The sequence below is a fragment of the Gigantopelta aegis genome, chromosome 5, assembly GCF_016097555.1.
Source record: "Gigantopelta aegis isolate Gae_Host chromosome 5, Gae_host_genome, whole genome shotgun sequence".
Taxonomy (NCBI): domain Eukaryota; kingdom Metazoa; phylum Mollusca; class Gastropoda; order Neomphalida; family Peltospiridae; genus Gigantopelta; species Gigantopelta aegis.
The window spans coordinates 17,169,588-17,187,593 of record NC_054703.1 but is presented as its reverse complement, the minus strand read 5'-3'; the positions used below and the strand labels follow the sequence as shown (position 1 = coordinate 17,187,593).

Sequence of the window (18,006 nt, the reverse complement as noted above, 5' to 3'; positions counted from 1 at the left end):
CGTCATAACAACACTTTGTTAAATCTATGGTCAAAACTCCTTTCATGGATTTACTTAACGTTAAGAATCATACTTTGCGGCAGACTTGTGTAATGTATCAAATACGATGTGACATAATTTGTAATTCATATGACGTCAGTAAAGAAAAGGTGCTAACTGCAGTCGAAATAAAAAGGGACTTTAAAAAGTTCCTGTCCAGATCACACATATGTGCAATACAAAATAAATTTATCACACGGTTTGAAAATGTCTTTATCACTATTGTAAGATTGAATTGTAATAAATGACATAATATTGTGATGAATGATTTCCAATGACGAAGCGTCATATGAGGGCTGAATAAAATGCACATACCTGTTTCTACGATTTATCCATATTTACTACGGAATATCCCCCCAAAATATGTTCTATGAATTTATTATGGAAACTACAGAAACTACACTTGAGATTGGTTGGGGGGGGGGGGGGGGGTTGGGATTTTTTTGGCAAACTAGTCCAATTCCGACAAAAAATTTCCGAAATAATACAAAATTTGCGAGAATAAATAATGAATAAACTGGTCCTTTGTTTCCATTTATCCATTCGATTTGTAGAGTGTAACATTTTATAATTATTTATAAATAATCACGTTTGACATCTGGTTCTCTACCCTCCCTCCCCCCTCCCTCCCTCCCCCCCCATCCCCGATTTTCTGGCACCTGCCTACGCCTGTGCGTCTACATGTATTACTACTGACAAGAAGATCAAACTACTGACTGGACTAAGTGAAACTATTGGTACAAAGCAACTGATGTAAACAGGTCTGAATGCATTGGAACTACTTTTCCATTCATAACATTCCTGCACTTGTACCTAGCTTTCAGTACCAATACTATTAATTATACGACACTTGACTTAAGCAAATTGTTATGAATACCAGCTGTAACAACTTAGTCCATATATTATAAGATGTACCTTCTTATTGAATTAACTGCATTTTCCTTTCCTCTACTTACAGGTTCCCCGTGTGACAAGTTCCGTGGCTACTGTGATGTGTTTCACCTGTGTCGTGGCGTGGATGCTGACGGCCCATTGGCACGGCTTAAAAACCTTATTTTCAACCCACAGACTCTACAAACTATAAAGGATTGGATCGTGGTACGTTGCTATCTCAGTTAGGGCTACATAGAGAATAATACATGAGTGGCCGTTAGATACTATTTATCACAACTTGTTTTAAACTGTATCTAACAAGCAAAAGCGAGTTTGATCCATTTTTAAACAACAAGTTGTGAGATAAATGGTATCTAACAAACACAAATGTATTATTCTATTTCTTATATATCCTCAAAAAAAAAGATTTTAAACAAATTTTAACATCTTTTTCGACTCAAAATTATTTACAGCTATTGCACTTAGCTAACTTAAACTTTTGTAGCTAACTTACACTTTACGACCGCGCATCAATCTACGTCCCGCCCCGTCCCATGATAATCACGGTGATTGCCGTCCATTTTAGGACTAACATCACAACAATTATAAGCATGAAAAGTAATGGTGGTGGTCTCCTTAAATGACACCTACTATGCATATATTTAAGGATGACTTTAGATGATGTTTTTGTTGTTTTGTTTTCATTCAGGAACACTGGTGGGCTGTCATGTTGATGAGTATCTGTCTGGTGGTCGTCATGGGAGTTTTCATCAAAGTGTGTGCCGTTCACACGCCCAGCAGCAATCCTCGCAAACGAGCTGCGCGCAAACTGTCACTGCCTGGACGCGGTCACCGCGCCGCCAACAATAAAGCCCAGGATCGAGCCAGACAAGGGGTACGTCAGTCATTACACAGAAATCGTTGTCTTTTCATTAACTTGCAACCCCTGCAAATAGCAAAATGTCTACAGTAAAAAATATGCTGTGAATAGAGCTGGGTGGTATACCCTATATATATAGATGAAATGTCACCTGGACATGGGAGTCTACGCAATGCTGTTAGATCTACTGGTGAGACCAGTAGAGCTAATTTTAATCAGATTGATGTAATGGTTAACCTGTCCGACTTGCATGTATGGTTAAGGTGTTGAGTACTGACTACCTCACAGGTTAGTTTAATGATTTGCTGGGGAGGCATATGAACACTACACTGACTTGCAATCTGAACAGAGGTTGTTCTTGTACGTCACTCTTCCTTGCTGTGGATATGTAAAGAACATGCAATAGAAAAATCAATTTCCACTAAGGGAATTCGATCCATGGACTCTCAGCATGAGAATCCAGCGCTCTACCAACTGAGCTAATAGGGAAATTCCCACAAATGGCCAGTAGGAGCACTTTATACCAATACTACAACACACTCCCTCCTCAAGTGAAGCTACGTCCCGGAGCTGTGGGCCATAGGCATTTGGACTGTTACGGGTCCTGACTGGGTTGTAATTATTGTATTTGGACTGTTATGGGTCCTGACTGGGTTGTAATTATTGTATTTGGACTGTTACGGGTCCTGACTGGGTTGTAATTATTGTATTTGGACTGTTACGGGTCCTGACTGGGTTGTAATTATTGTATTTGGACTGTTACGGGTCCTGACTGGGTTGTAATTATTGTATTTGGACTGTTACGGGTCCTGACTGGGTTATAATTATTGTATTCTTGATTTAAGACCACACCTAGTCCCTACATCAGCTCCAAATGTAACAGAAAAAATCAACCTCCATTGAGGAGATTCGAACCATGGACTCTCAGTACGAGAATCCAGCACTCTACCAACTGAGTGAATAGGGAAATTCCCACTAGCTACTGCCAATAGGAGCACTTTATACCAACACTACTACAAACATAATAAGGAAATAATTTATTTTCAAATAAACACATTGGAGATGAATTTGATTTTAATATTGATTTACACAACGGTTGCTTTCTGGCACTTTCCAGTTGTTATGTCTTTTTTTTATTACATCACTATTTTATATGCCATTCTCAGCACAGAAAAGCCAGTGACCTATGGTCAAAACTCAGTACCTCCAGATAAGCAAGCAAGCTTTTACTTGCACTTTATCATAGTCTTAACAGCACTACCATAGATTTTATATACCAGTTATGTGGCACCAGATGGCCAGGGAGAAACCTATAGGACTGTTGGGAGGGGGAAAGACCCATCAGCAAGGTAGAAATGTTTAATGTTCACCCCAGGCTTGTAAAACGTTTGTCTTGTGTTTAACAACACCACTGGAGCACATTGATTTATTAATCATCAGCTATTGGATGTCAAACATTTGGTAATTTCGACATTAAGTCTTGCAGAGGAAACCCACTACATTTTTCCATTAGTGGTGAGGGATCTTTTATATACACCATCCAACAGACATGATAGCACATACCACGGCCTTTGATATACTAGTCGTTTTGCACTGGCTGGAACAAGAAATAACCCAATATGCCCATTAGTGGGGATCGATCCCAGACTGACTGCACAATAAGCATGTGCTTTACCACTGGGCTACAACCGGCCCCCATAGAACTGCTAGGAACAAGTGGTATGACAGACAATGGACTTCAGGCGAGTAAATATGTTCCAATGTTAATTTTATTTTTGCTCCATTTCATACTTAGTGTGGTTGACCGTGTCGCAATTTAGGGTCCCTTAGGATTTTGATGCCCAAATTGAGTTAGGTGTATATATCGCACCATTAGGATGTCGGGATTATAAAAATGGAAGGTAACAGTTACATATTTTCTGACCTATTTAAGGGGATCAAGTGACCCTTTAATGACCGTGACCATTTTATAGTGACATGTCGGCAATGGCTGCTCCAAATCAAAATAATCTAAGTATGACAACTGATAGTTTTACATATGCCAGATAGATTAAAATATATTTCAATGTGATCTAGGATCAATGTCACATACTAAGGTCAAGGTCGTATCCTCAGAATGTTATATCTTCTTTTTTTTCAGAGTGCCGTCATGTCAACGATATAGACTAACTGAGAATGATTAAGTTTGTGAATTGATTGTTTTCAGGATATCCAATATGTCAAGCCATTTGAGCTAATCAGGGGTTTCAAATCACACCCTTGGGTCAAGGTTATATCCCTGTAATCAATCTGGACCTTGACCTGTACGAACATTTTCTTAAGATATAACAATCAATGGGCAATACTAATGGGTGTTTTGCGGTGGTGAATTACATATACATGTATGTATGGTTGCTCTGCATGCTATGGCAAAATATAAAGTTTGTTTTATTTAACAACACCACTAGAGAACATGGATTTTGGCAAAAACATAAGTAGGGACATTCAGAAATATAACATTAAATAATAGAGGTTTATTTATTATATATTTTAATAGGAATTACTGCAAAACACAAGGGGTTATTAGACAATACATTAGTGTGAAATGTTCATGTCTGGGTAGTTTGACATGGCCAGATGAAACACATATTGATGCCAAGGGTCAGGGATGAAAGTTCGCCGCCTTTCGGCGGAATTCCGCCTTTTTGTTGCGCCAAATGTGTTTTTTTTAAATCCGCCCCTTTTCAACTTTCATTCGTTCCGCCTAAAATTTCCGGAGTTTAGATCCAACTTTAGATCTAACATGGCTGCTCCCATTGTGGCCGCCATATTTGTTTATTCGCCATTGGCCAGATTTGTCTCGCGAAGTATCATCTGCGCGAGACCAATGCGCAGATCGTATACATTGGTCGCGTCATGTTGGACAAAATGGTGGTATTGTTTGCGAATGCGAGTAGGTTCGCAAAATCGGTCAACCTGGTGTTGCCGTTTGTGCTTGGTACAATGACAGGGTGAAATACGGCGGAAAAGGCAAATCACACTTGAAAAAGCATGCGAGTAAAAACCAGCATGTCTACGCCAGCGCGTCCTCGGCCAAAGACATATCCATAATTTGATAAAATTATTTCAGCCCTTTTTGGGAAAAGTCACTTTCATCCCTGAAGGGTAGAGAGAGTGAATTTAATGTTTTTGCTTCAGGGGTTAAATTAGTAACGGGTGAAGCCTCCACAATTTGTTAAACATCCATGGATTCTGTGAGGCATGCTCCTTATCATGCATCCAATCTGATTTTGGGGGATCCTGGACATATCCCAACCAAAGAGGTGGGCTGACGTTCACGTTGTATAAGGCGTCACCCCATCATGTCCCAGACTTGTTCGATGGGTGAAAGGTCAAACTCGAGCTGGCTAAAGATATGTGAGGATATTTTCCTGTTGCCTAAATGCTGTCGCTACTCTACTACAATGAACATGGACGTTGTCATCTTGATAATTGAAATATCGGCTAGCGACACGCATGAAGGGCACATCTATTGATATTGCACCGATAGTACTGGCCTGAAGTTGGGTACTGGCAGTCATGGTGAATTGACTCTTTTCAGAACTGAATCCCCTCCAAAAGGGTCACGATCTTCAATGTTACCCTAGACATAACGCTCATTGGCATGTCACAAAACTCAGCCACATTGATATTGCAACGATAGTACTGGCCTGTGTTCTTCCCTTGGACAATCTGAAGTTGGGTACTGGTAGTGATGGTGATTTGACTCCTTTCAGAACTGACCCCTCTCCAAAACGGTCATGAGCTTCAGTGTTACCCTAGACGTAACGCTCATTGGCATGTCACAAAACTCAGCCACATTGATATTGCACCGATAGTACTGGCCTGTGTTCTTCCCTTGGACAATCTGAAGTTGGGTACTGGCAATGATGGTGATTTGACTCCTTTCAGAACTGACCCCTCTAAAAACGGTCATGAGCTTCAGTGTTACTCTAAGCGTGTCACAAAACTCAGCATGTCACAAAACTCAGCATGTCACAAAACTCAGCCCCATTGATATGCCCTCCATTGTCTACCTCTTCACACCATTGGCGTCTGGCAGCAATATGTCTCGCCGTCAAAGGGAGCGTGACATAATGCCGTCACGTGTGGAGTTAATGTGCATGCAGTCTGTTTGGAATCGTCTGACCCGAGACTCTCACTCCAGCTGTAACACGGAGGTGTTGGGCTGTCTGGGACACAGATTGGCCTTGATTTCTCAGTGTAGGTTCCACTGAGGTGATCTTGAACTGGAATTGTGGCCTGAATGAGACTGATCATCCATGTTTTGAGTTACTCGATGTTGGGTCCACAAATGACTAATCACTGCTTGAGACATGTTGAGTGTTACTTGCCGAGACATTCACAGAATCGAAGCTAGATCTGGTAGGGTCATATCACGATAAAGTCAGGTCCACCATTCCAGATATAATGCCAAAATACATGATGACTCACTGCCACGAAAAAGCTGACACAATGCTTTCAGTATCTGGCCTCTTTGAAAAAGGATTGAGTTTAATTGGTCTTCACTACTTCACAGATGCAGACTGTGGAAGAAAATTTGTTGAAGTGTCAAAACAGAAATGGATTTCTGCCTGCCTTTTGCTACCTGCCAATCATTAAATTGTGCAAACATGGACGGTAACTCTCACTTTATTGAGGCTCATGACAATCCATGGAAATACATGTATGCATGCATTATTCCCGTGAAATATCGGTCATTCGAGTGATTTGTCTGTAAGGTACACACACAGTGAAGTCGCTTGGATACTCTACCTGCTTTTCAATGGGAGTTATTAAGAAAGAAAAATCTTGAGTGAGATGTTGCCTCCATCTAGAACACTACAACCACACATTGATCAAGCTAACTCTATACATGTGTATCAATGAGAAACGAGTCCTACATTTCCGCGATACCAAAACTACCTTCAGTTGAACAGAATAGTCAACCCGGATGAGGGATGTTTGCCAGTCAAGTACCTTAACAAACCCAAGTAGTCCTGGAGCCCGTAAAATATAGATGTCATGGTCAGTTCCAGTCGGCTAACTGCTCTTGCCTTAGATATGGTCTCACTTGTACTGCATTGTCAGGTTTTCTGCCACAAGATAATTTGAGGGTATACAATAAAAAAATGTACAGACCAAAAGTGCTCCTACTAGGTGGTTATGGGTTTGAAATGTTCTGCATTTGGACAAATTTAAACTTGTTCTCTTACTACATCTATCTAAGAATTATAAAAATGTATCCATTAATATCCCAGATTTTAGGGTATGTAATTTTACCCTCTGGCAGAAATCCTGGTTGTGTGGACTGCTCAAATGTGGACAAGCTGAACCTTGATAAAGATAACGTTGACAATGATTTCTAAACAAAAAATACTGTCTTGACATGAAAAATATAATTATTTGCACTCTTTATCCTTGACCTTAAAACTATGACTTTATCGGCTGATGTCGTCAGAACATATCTGAACTTAATCAGAATTATAAAAAAACTATCAATTTGCATGTTTATTTAATCTCTGTCAGAGCACCCATTGCTAAGGTATGTCTAAAGCCTTTGACCTTGAACTTAGGTGTGACCTTGATCCTTAATGACCTTGAAAAAAACCTATTAGTTTACAAATTTGCCTCGTCTCCGTCAGCACATGCATTGCCAATATATATCAATTTATGTCACTATACACAATATAGCTATATAAAGGTCAAAGTAATTAAGAGTTCATATGACAACTTTAAGGTCGTCAAAAAAACATTTTACCTTCCATTTTTGTAATCATTGTACCCAAATGATGCAATAACCACCCATAACTCAATTTGGGCAGCAAATTCCTACGGGATGACATAGTCGACCACACTAAAAAGTGTTATGTAATACACATAATGGAAAAGACCTACTGTTTGTTTTCTCAGAATAAGCCAGAAATATTGTATACCATTTAGAGATTGAAAATAAAAATTTGTTTAATGACATCACTAGAGCAAATTGATTTATTAATCATTGGCTATTTGGATGTCAAAACATTTGGTAATTTTGACATAGTCAGAGCAAACCTGCTACATTTTTTCATTATCAGTGAAAGATCTTTTATATGCAATTTTCCACAGACAGGACGGCACATACCATGATCTTTGATATACCAATCATGAGGCACTCATTGGGATGGAAGAAAACAACAAAACAATCAGAATGTTAGTCACATGGTTCTGACAAATAAAGGGAGGGCGGGGGGATGTTGATTTTTCCTCAGGATTAGTACCAGATGACTAGTCCTTCGGGCCATTGAATATATTTCTTAGTTTCTACACCTGATCAGTCTTTAGATGGATACCCTATCACTGAGCTACATCCTTCCTGAAAAAAATACATAAACAATGAAACAAAAAGCTATATTGTTTATTTTTCCAAAAGTTGGCACCTACTCATGCACAAGCTCCTGCAACTACTGCAGCACGTGTTCCTGCAACTACTCTTGCACATGTTTCTGTAACTGTACCTACACATGCTCCTGCAACTACACCTGCACACGTTCCTGCAACTAATCCTGCACAAGCTCCTACAAGTACTCCTGCACATGTTCGTGCAACTAATCCTGCACAAGCTCCTACAAGTACACCTGCACACGTTCCTGCAACTAATCCTGCACAAGCTCCTACAAGTACTCCTGCACATGTTCCTGCAACTAATCCTGCACATGTTCCTGCAACTAATCCTGCACAAGCTCCTACAAGTACTCCTGCACATGTTCCTGCAACTAATCCTGCACAAGCTCCTACAAGTACTCCTGCACAAGCTCCTACAAGTACTCCTGCAACTAATCCTGCACATGTTCCTGCAACTAATCCTGCACAAGCTCCTACAAGTACTCCTACACATGTTCCTGCAACTAATCCTGCACAAGCTCCTACAAGTACTCCTGCACAAGCTCCTACAAGTACTCCTGCACATGTTCCTGCACAAGCACCTGCACAATCTCCTGCAAGTACTCCTGCACATGTTCCTGCAACTAATCCTGCACAAGCTCTTACAAGTACTCCTGCACATGTTCCTGTAACTAATCCTGCACAAGCTCCTACAAGTACTCCTGCACAAGCTCCTACAAGTACTCCTGCACATGTTCCTGCAACTTCACCTGCACCTGCTTCTGCTTCAGAGCCTACTAGGAACAACTTGCCTGTTTAACCTACAACAGCTGCTGTAAATCACACCTTTATTAGCTGTTCTTTCTTTACTAACATTCGTTTTGTAACCACATTGGTTCCATTGCGTTTAACATCATGGAGGAAAATATTTTTGGGATGTCTTCTTCAGATTTCAGTTGTTGTTGTTGTTTTGTTTCTTGTGTTTTTTTCTTTGTTTTTTTGTAGGGGGTGTTGGGTCTTTTGGAGGGTGGGTGTGGTAGGGATTGTTGTTGTTGTTAGGGATTGTTGTTGTTGTTGTTGTTTTTGGTTTGTTTGAGTCTGTGACTTGGTTGGAAATTGCAATGTAGTTCAGATCTAGAGGTAGCACGGTTGATCGTCTTGTTAGATTTGAAACATTTTGCAGGGAAGCTTTCATCCATAATCAGCACTTAGTATCAGTGGGGGTTTTTTTGGAGAAAGCTTATGATAGCACATGGAAGTATGGGATTTTAAATTACCTCCATGGCATGGGCCTTAAAGGTCGACTTCTGTTTTTATTTCTCAATTTTTTAAAAAGAGGTTGAGGTTGAGATTTTATCTGACATTCACCTACAAGAGATGGGTGTACCACAAGGTAGTATCCTGTCTGTAACTTTATTTTCTGTAAAAATTAACAGCATCACCCAGTGTTTAAAACCTGGTGCTGATTGCTTGTTATAAATGTATGTCGATGATTATCAGAATTGCTATAGATCGTCCAATACGAGTATCATTGAACGTCAGTTGCAGGTTTGTTTGAGTAAACTTCATCAATAAGCAACTGACAATGGCTTTAGGTTCTCAAAGTCAAAGATTTTTGTATGCATATCTGCCAGAAAAGAGGTCACCACTTAGATCCACAGTTGTTTTTGTGTCGGCATGCATGTCGTACTTGCAGATGCTAGATCCTATACACAACCAGGACTTATGCTTTGCCTTGGTGCTTTTAGAACATCTCCTGTAGAGAGCTTGTATGTTGATGCACACAAAAACCTTGTTTGGGTGCTAGACATGCAAAGCTTTCTTTGCAGTATGCCACCAAGATTAAATCATTACTGAAATATCCTACACATAATGCGTTGTTTGATAACAAATATATAAAGTAGTTTGGTGCAAGGCCAAATGCTATCCTTACATTTGGTCTCAGCAGAAAGTGTTTCTTTGTGTCAATTTCCAATATTGATCTAACAGACACTTTGGAAACTCATTCATATTTTGTTTTACCACCACGGTGTATCAAACCACCTAAAATTATGTTTGATCTTGTGTATCTGAAGAAAGATTGTACAGATGCTGTTGTATATAAACTATTTTTCATGGAAATCCAAAACAGATACCGTGATTACACTCCTGTTTGTACAGATGGATCACGGGATGGGAATTCTGTAACTTTTGCTACAGTTTTTTCACCAGACACAATACTTCTATGAGTCTGCCTGATTCGGCATCAATATTTAGTGCTGAAGTTTGGGCAGTTGTTAGATGCCTTGGAAGAAATAAAGGATTCTATTGCATCCAAATTTATTATTTTTACAGATTCACTTTCATGTCTCCCAAGCTTTACAAAATATGAATCTGGACCATCCCTTAATTGCCAATAAAGATATTGTTTTCTGTTGGGTGCCCAGCCATGTTGGCATCAGGGGTAATGAAAAGGCAGATTCAGCTGCCAAGTCTGCTTTGGATTTGCCTCATGCCAGGGTTTGTGTGATGTATACTGATTTTAAATATAGTATTAACCAATTTATCTTTTTGACATGGCAAGATGATTGGAACGGTGCGGTTGCAAACAAGTTTCATTCATTAATCATTCATTTGGATGGAAATTAGGTTTCAAGTTTGTTTTACAGTTGTTTGAGGCAGTTCATAATTATCAACATTTTCATGCGTGTTCATGTATCTATGAAATATTCTGCTATGTTCTCATTAAACTTAGCTTTGTCTTGATGTGATAGCACATGCACTGAATCTGAACTGTTCTAAACACTCCAAATTTATTCCACAAAAATGAATTATTTAATAAAGCTTTGCTGTACCATAACACTTGGTCAGTAACCTTGTAATTGTAAAACTAACACCCACCATATCAGGTGTTTAGTTGGAAAACAAAATGTATTTAGCAGTTTGGCGAATTTGGTCAGAAAACCTTCAGCCAAATGCTAGTTCAATTAACTTTTCAAAAAATAAAAATAAAAATGTAACCAATGACAAAACACGAGTTCTGTGATATGAATGTCAAAAGTGATGCCAGGTATGAAATCCTCCGAGGTGGTTTGACTGCAAGGTTTACATGGGTTCTCGAAAAACATGAACTTACTTGAATTTAAGCTTTGGAAATACATGTACTTAAAAAGAGCAGTTTTGTTTGTCTCGTTTTTATGAACTTTAGGTATTACTTTTTCAACAGCACTGCAGTGTTGATCATTTAACTCAACTTTTAGTTTCGTGTTAAGCTCCATTTTTCACAAACTATATGTCCTGCATCAATATAACTTGCTTTATAGTTCTACAAATATTCCTTTCAATGGATGTTAGTCTGTCTTTAGTAGAAAAGTCAGACTTGCCAACCTTTAATCAGGAGAAAGCAGAAGATGTGTTTTCAAAAAGCAGCAGATTTTGTATATTAAAAAAAAAAAAAAAAAAAAAAAAAAAGAAGATTTTTTTATGTCCACACGTTTAAGACAAAATAGCAAGTTTTAACAATGATTAATTTAAGATATACAAATACTACATAATATCATGTACAGGCCTCTGAAAATTGCGAGAGTGATAGTTTCATTCGCCGGTCGCTCGCATAATATAAGTATAGTTTTGCATAACCCATTTTTCATTCACACATCGAATTTATGATATCACTTACATGGTCATGATGGGTTACGAAAAAAACAAAATGGGTTACTTGAATTTGTTCTAGCGTAACCCTTAAATGGTTTACGCAGATTTTCAATTCTAAGAGGCCTGGGCCCCGTTCCATGAAGCAATCTTAGCCGTAAGATCACCTAAAGTGCATACGGTAGTTAGGTACTTTAGATGATCTTAGGGCTAAGATCGCTTCGTGGAACGGGGCCCTGGGGCCTAATTGACAAAACTCTCTTAGGCTCTGCTAGACAACAAAGCATCCTCTTTGCAAGTCTTTTACCATTGCACTGTGAGATCGCAAAGTTGCGAGAGTTTAGTGAATTAGGCCCCTGATGTATACCTGTAGTTTTAACCTTATATTATATATATACATGTATTATATTCATCGACTTCAACTACAATTTGTGTTAGTGGTTTGATGAATAGGAGCTTCATGTGACAGACCCTAGTTTTCAAACAGTAGCCACTGATCCACTCAAATGTTTGTTCACAATATTTTCATGTGAAAATAATTGTCCGATAGGATACATTGTGACAAAAACTACTATCCTGTTTGTCTTGACACTCCATTATCTGGAGCTGTTTGATTTAATCTCTTCAACACCGAGAATTAACTTTAACTGAATGTTGTTACAGTTACTATGTTATGATATTACTAATATTTTTATCAGTATTACTGTTATTGTTATTTTTACTGTTATTGTTACTACATTATTATTATCATTATTATTATTATTATTATTATTATTATTAGTAGTAGTAGTAGTATTACTACTATTACTAGTAGTAGTAGTAGTAGTAGTCCCCTACTGGTCCATACATGTATGGCTATCTCCTACGTTTTGTCCGTCTGTCCCACATATAGTTTTCCAGACTTCGCAGTTTTCACAATGCCTCAGGATATTGAGCTGAAATTTTATACATAGTTTTATCATGTACAGTTACAGATCAAGTTTGACATTCATGGAGATTTACCCATTTCTGGCACAGTTATTGCCGGATCCTGTTTGACTTTCATGGGAATTTATTCAAGGAATATAATTAGGAGATATGAACATTTGCAGGACTCGGTAGTGGACATGTATTGGTTTTGCCGTATTCTCAGAGTGCTTGTTATTATTATTTCTTATTATTACAGTGTTTCTGCCAGAAAGACATTTTTGGGTATGGAATTGAATGCAACCACAGTCAATATTGGGGGGGGGGCCTCTCCCAGAAAGAAACTGGGTTACGTTTAGGGTTAGGGTTAAGAAAATCATACAGTAATGATAAGAGTAATTAATTTTGTCAAAAGGTTAACTTAAAAAAATATCAGCAAACAAATTTGGGTATGGCGCCATACCCGTTTTACCCTCTGGAAGAAACCCTGCATTATTATTAGGTCCCCAAGCCTTTGCAGGTGGGAACCTACATTTGTATTGTTTTTGCTAGGATTATCATTGTTGATTTTGTTCCATTAGTTTTGTTATCTTCTAACAAAAGTTCTGGGTCAATTTAGCTGAAATTTGGTGGGTATTTAGTTATTTTGGGGGATTGATTTTATTTTTAAATGTGTGTATTGATTATGTCTATTGGCTTCTATCATGAATTATGTATAACTTCTGTTTGTATGGCAGTTTTTGTGAAACTTGTACATAAAACTCTTGAAAGTCTAGATTTAATTTCTACTGCCTACATGTATCTACGTAAAAGTATCAAAATATTGAATAAATCCAATGCCTACTTTTGGAGTAATCGGATTTCTAATGTTAACCCTAGCCTCTTTCAGGCAAATTGTTTTTCATTTCTGAAACCTGAAAATCAATGTAACTTGAGAAGTTTTAAGTTACACCAATATTTTTCCCATGTTATAATCTACTCATTGTAAACTGACTGCGAGTGTGTTCTGTATTGTGATTGGTTAATTACATTCTTTTTCCGGGATCAAATAGACAATAACACCCAGAAAGCTAATGATGTCATTAGCAATTGGAACAGGCGAACTTGACGATTCAAGGGTCTACAGTTAGATTGTAGCCAGGTATTTTGTTCAAGAAATACCAAATATACAGTTACATGTAGTTCCGTTGACAAAGGATTCAGTTTACAATGAACATATGCCCGCAAATGTTTCATTTTTTACCTCAGGCTAACACGTTCGGTCAAAAATTACATTTGCGGGATCAAATAGACAATAACACCCGCAAATCTAAAAACTCCATTATGGTTATCTCCTAATTAGAGTGCAATAAACTGTCAATTTACATTTTTTTATTTTTTTAGATAGATTCTTCAAACAGGTGGCAGTGGGGCTAATTATTGCTGTAATTAAATAACATATAAATATGTTTGAGTAATAGTTGAGATAGTGTATGTGAGCTGGGAGTAATTATTGCTATAATTAAATAACATATAAATATGTTTGAGTAATAGCTGAGATAGTCTGTGTGGTTGGGAGTAATTATTGCTATAATTCAATAACATATATATGTCTGAGTAATAAGTGGCACAGTGTTTTGTGGCACAGTGTGTGTGTGTGTAATTATTGCTATAATTAAATAACATATAAATATGTCTGAGTGATAAGTGGCACAGTGTATTTTGTGACGTGTATGAAATTATTGCTATAATTAAATAACATATAAATATTTCCGAGTAATATACAGAGCTTGGGAATCCGTCATCACTGCTTGCAGTTATATTTATTTATTGATTTATTTTATTTGTCATTATTCAGGAGCCACCCCCGCCTTACACGAGAAGCTCGGCTGGTGGCCCGGCACATGGAAAAGGACCAAGATATAACAAAGACCGGAGAAATCAAATGGAACTGCAGCAGAGAATTTAAATTGTTTACATCATCTTTACATCCCAATTGCAATAATGTTTATCTTGTAACCAGCTTGTAAGTACTTAATACGAGATTTGTTTCATGAATACATCACTGTATGTGTAATCTTTGTGCATACTGGTGAGCACAAATTCACTTCAGTTGATTGACTCTCAAATTTTATAAGCGTGGATGTAAAGGTTTAGAGCCATGAGACGATTGGCTAATCCAAGATGCTTCGGTTTGATCTACAGCAGACATATTGTTTTTATTGTTTCCTGTATCCTCTAGATAGAAAACAGACAAATCTTGTGTTCATTAAATAGATCGCGATAATCTTCAAAGGAAAACATTTCTCTGTAAGACTGATTTCTTTACTGTAGGTTTAATTTTAAACTTTTCTTCAGTATAGTAAAACTGTTCATGTAGCGTACGTTGCAGTGACTCACAGGTTAAAAATCACTGTGGTTACATGAAGTAAAACACTTCTGTGGATCAGCTAGGAGTCTGGAGTCAAATAACTGTACACGTCTATAGATTGTTACACATTGATCATTGTTAGCCTCAACACAGTAATTAAGGTTCTGTGACACTGTGCAATGCAGAATGATGCATATGGATCCGCATTGTATTCTGCCGTTGACATACCGCCACTCTTCGCTGATCAATCCGGTTTCGGTTGAGACACACCAAATACGTTCATGAGAGGACGCATGTGTAGAGAATTACAACAATATACATTCTTCCAGATTCTGGGACATTGAGAAGTTCCATCTCATGCCAAAAACAAAATGGAAGTGTGTGACCCATGCTCCTCAGCCAAGGTGCTCACGATGTGTTATTTCCTTACAGCATTAAAATATATATGTATATATATATATATATATGTATATATATGTATATATATATATATATATATATATATGTCTATGAAGATTTAAATTATTCTTAACATGGAAAGCAAATGGTTACAAAATGTTCCAATTCATTTGCCTTGTGTGTGTGTGCATGCATGCATACATGCATGCACGTGTGTGTAAATAAAGACCAGAGATTTTCGATTTCTTCAAACTTAGTCTTCAACGCCGCCATTTTGCAAATGGAATGTCACATGACTTGAACCATGTGCCCTAAACTGATCCAAACTGAAGCCTGTTTTTCACCAGAATCTGGAAGCGAACCGATCTATAATAAGTATGTGAATTGAGACCCAAAGTGCTTTCATACGTATTAGGTGTGTTGTGACCTACATTCAGTCCAGATCACTGCGCATTGATCTGCTTTGAATGTCGGTGTGTCATCGGTGTTTAGCCATTCTATCAAAGTCATAGCAGCTATATATTTTATTGAACTCACTTTTTAGGCTAATAATGTTTGTAGTTCAAGAACAATATTTTAAAAAGTGTTGCATATCTGTATGTTAGTCGAGCGTACAGATAAATATTTAGTGGAATAATTTGTGTATTTCATTGTTAAAGCAACAAGGATGCTATGAAAATATGTGGAACCCACCAAAAGTCCAGTTTTGTTCCTGATGTACACTAGCTACTCTGGTCACACTATTTAAAAAGTCAGTCTATGAAACTGGATGGAAACCTAGCAGGCAACTTTGCCCAGTGGGTTTATTTTGAAGACCATTCAAGTAAAAGATAAAATGGGGCTAAATTTACAATGCCGAACTGTGTATATTTGTATGCCCAAACACTCTTTTTAAAGGGACATACCCTAGTTTTTAAACGCTATGGCATATTTTTTACTATTACAGCCGTTTTTGATAACTAAAATCATACTTTACTTAGATTTTATGGTTTAGATTATCAATTTCCGTATATTCGAAGTGTTTTTTGGTCATCCTGGTGTTTTTAATATCACAAAATGCCTTTCTCATATTTTTAAAAACGCACATGCGTCTGAGAAGTAAGAGTTATGGAGTCTAGTTTTAGTCTATTTTGAGAGGGTATTACACCATTTCAAAGTCACAGATTCATGTTTCACTCAATTGTATCTTTACAAACCTGTAAGACATTTGGATAGATTAATTAAGGGTCTGTCCCTTTAAGCCCAGTTCTCACTTGAATGATTTTTTGTACAAGTGCAGTGCGACTAAAACATCATACAGCCATGCAATTCCCGTACGAATTACCTAGTTTTTTCCCCCGCGCAGTCTCACTTGTAAAACTGCCGTGCAACTGCCTTTCTGTACCGGGCTCGCATGAGATTGGCACAGGTTGCATGGCAGTCTGATGGATGTCACACAGGAGTCGCAAGGGGTCCGCTGGGAGTCCCTTCAGACTCCTATGCGACGTATCGGACTGCCGTACGATTTCTCTACAACCTCTATGCGACCAATGCGAACTGTGCGAACCTAGAGACAGCCGTATGATAATTTTAAACATTTGAAAAATGTCGCACCGGGATGCGACATGTCCGAAATACACATGACACCCCTACAACGTGTGCGAATCATCAACATACTGCCGTGCGACTCCCGCACACCCTGTACGATTTGGTGGTCGCACGGAATTCGCGTAGAAAATCGTTCAAGTGAGAACGGGGTTTTAAGAAAAACAGGCTTCAGGTATTCAGCCCAATCTGTTGGGGTTTTTTATGTTTTTGTACTGCAAATTTAAACTGTTTTTAGGTTTTCAAGATCATTCAAGTAAAAGAAAAACAATATGTTTTTATTGAAGTTTTAAGCTGCAAATTAAAACTGGTTTGGGGTTTTTAAATTGTTTACATTTTTAAAGTTAGGTTTTTTTTAGAAAAGAAATATATATATCTATAATAAAAATTATATAATTTTATTCTGAAACTGTTTTTACATTACAATTGTAAATTAATAGGAGTAGCAGGGGGATATTAAAACATTTTCTAATAATTATTATTTGAGATATTTTATATGAAAATGAGTGTCAAATATATGTTGTCTCGAGTTACCTGCCTTGATTTAAAAGATAACTCATTACACGAGTGTGTTCATGAATCGGTTCTCTTCCCGTTTAAATGTGTGATTCCTGTTTATCATTTCATACAATCATGTGTATTCAGAAACAACATCTTTACCATCATCTTCATTGATTCTTTAACAAATCTGAAAATTAAATATTTTCTATTTTGATTTAATAACATTAATTGTTTTTATTTTAGTTAATTAATTTATATATATATATATTTTTTATTATTATTATTTTTGTGGTTCATATTGAACATTCATAACTGGAATACGTGGAGTTTTCTTTAATTTTTGTAAAAAAAAAGAAATGTTCTTTTCTTTTCTTTTCATACAATTGGAAAATATATTGCAAATTAAGTTAAAGAGATGAAGTAAGTACTGCAGTGTGTGTTTAGTATGGAGATGTCAGGTACT

At 37.5% G+C, this 18,006-nt stretch overlaps 1 protein-coding gene across 3 annotated transcripts in view; it reads left to right on the top strand.

The window, feature by feature from the left end:
* The window catches only part of LOC121373320 (disintegrin and metalloproteinase domain-containing protein 10-like), a 53,374-nt gene extending 36,903 nt beyond the window's left edge, over nt 1-16,471 (top strand). The window contains exons 16-19 of one of the 3 annotated variants that reach the window (XM_041499887.1): nt 998-1,137; nt 1,622-1,807; nt 8,223-9,008; nt 14,547-14,677. In XM_041499887.1, coding sequence (XP_041355821.1) covers nt 998-1,137; nt 1,622-1,807; nt 8,223-8,993 — 1,097 coding nt within the window. In that variant the 3' untranslated portion in view covers nt 8,994-9,008; nt 14,547-14,677. Of the gene's footprint in view, nt 1-997; nt 1,138-1,621; nt 1,808-3,932; nt 7,858-8,222; nt 9,009-14,546 lie in introns of those variants that run through there. The other 2 variants (XM_041499888.1, XM_041499889.1) reach the window with 2 other exon arrangements.
* The last annotated feature ends 1,535 nt before the right edge of the window (nt 16,472-18,006 follow it).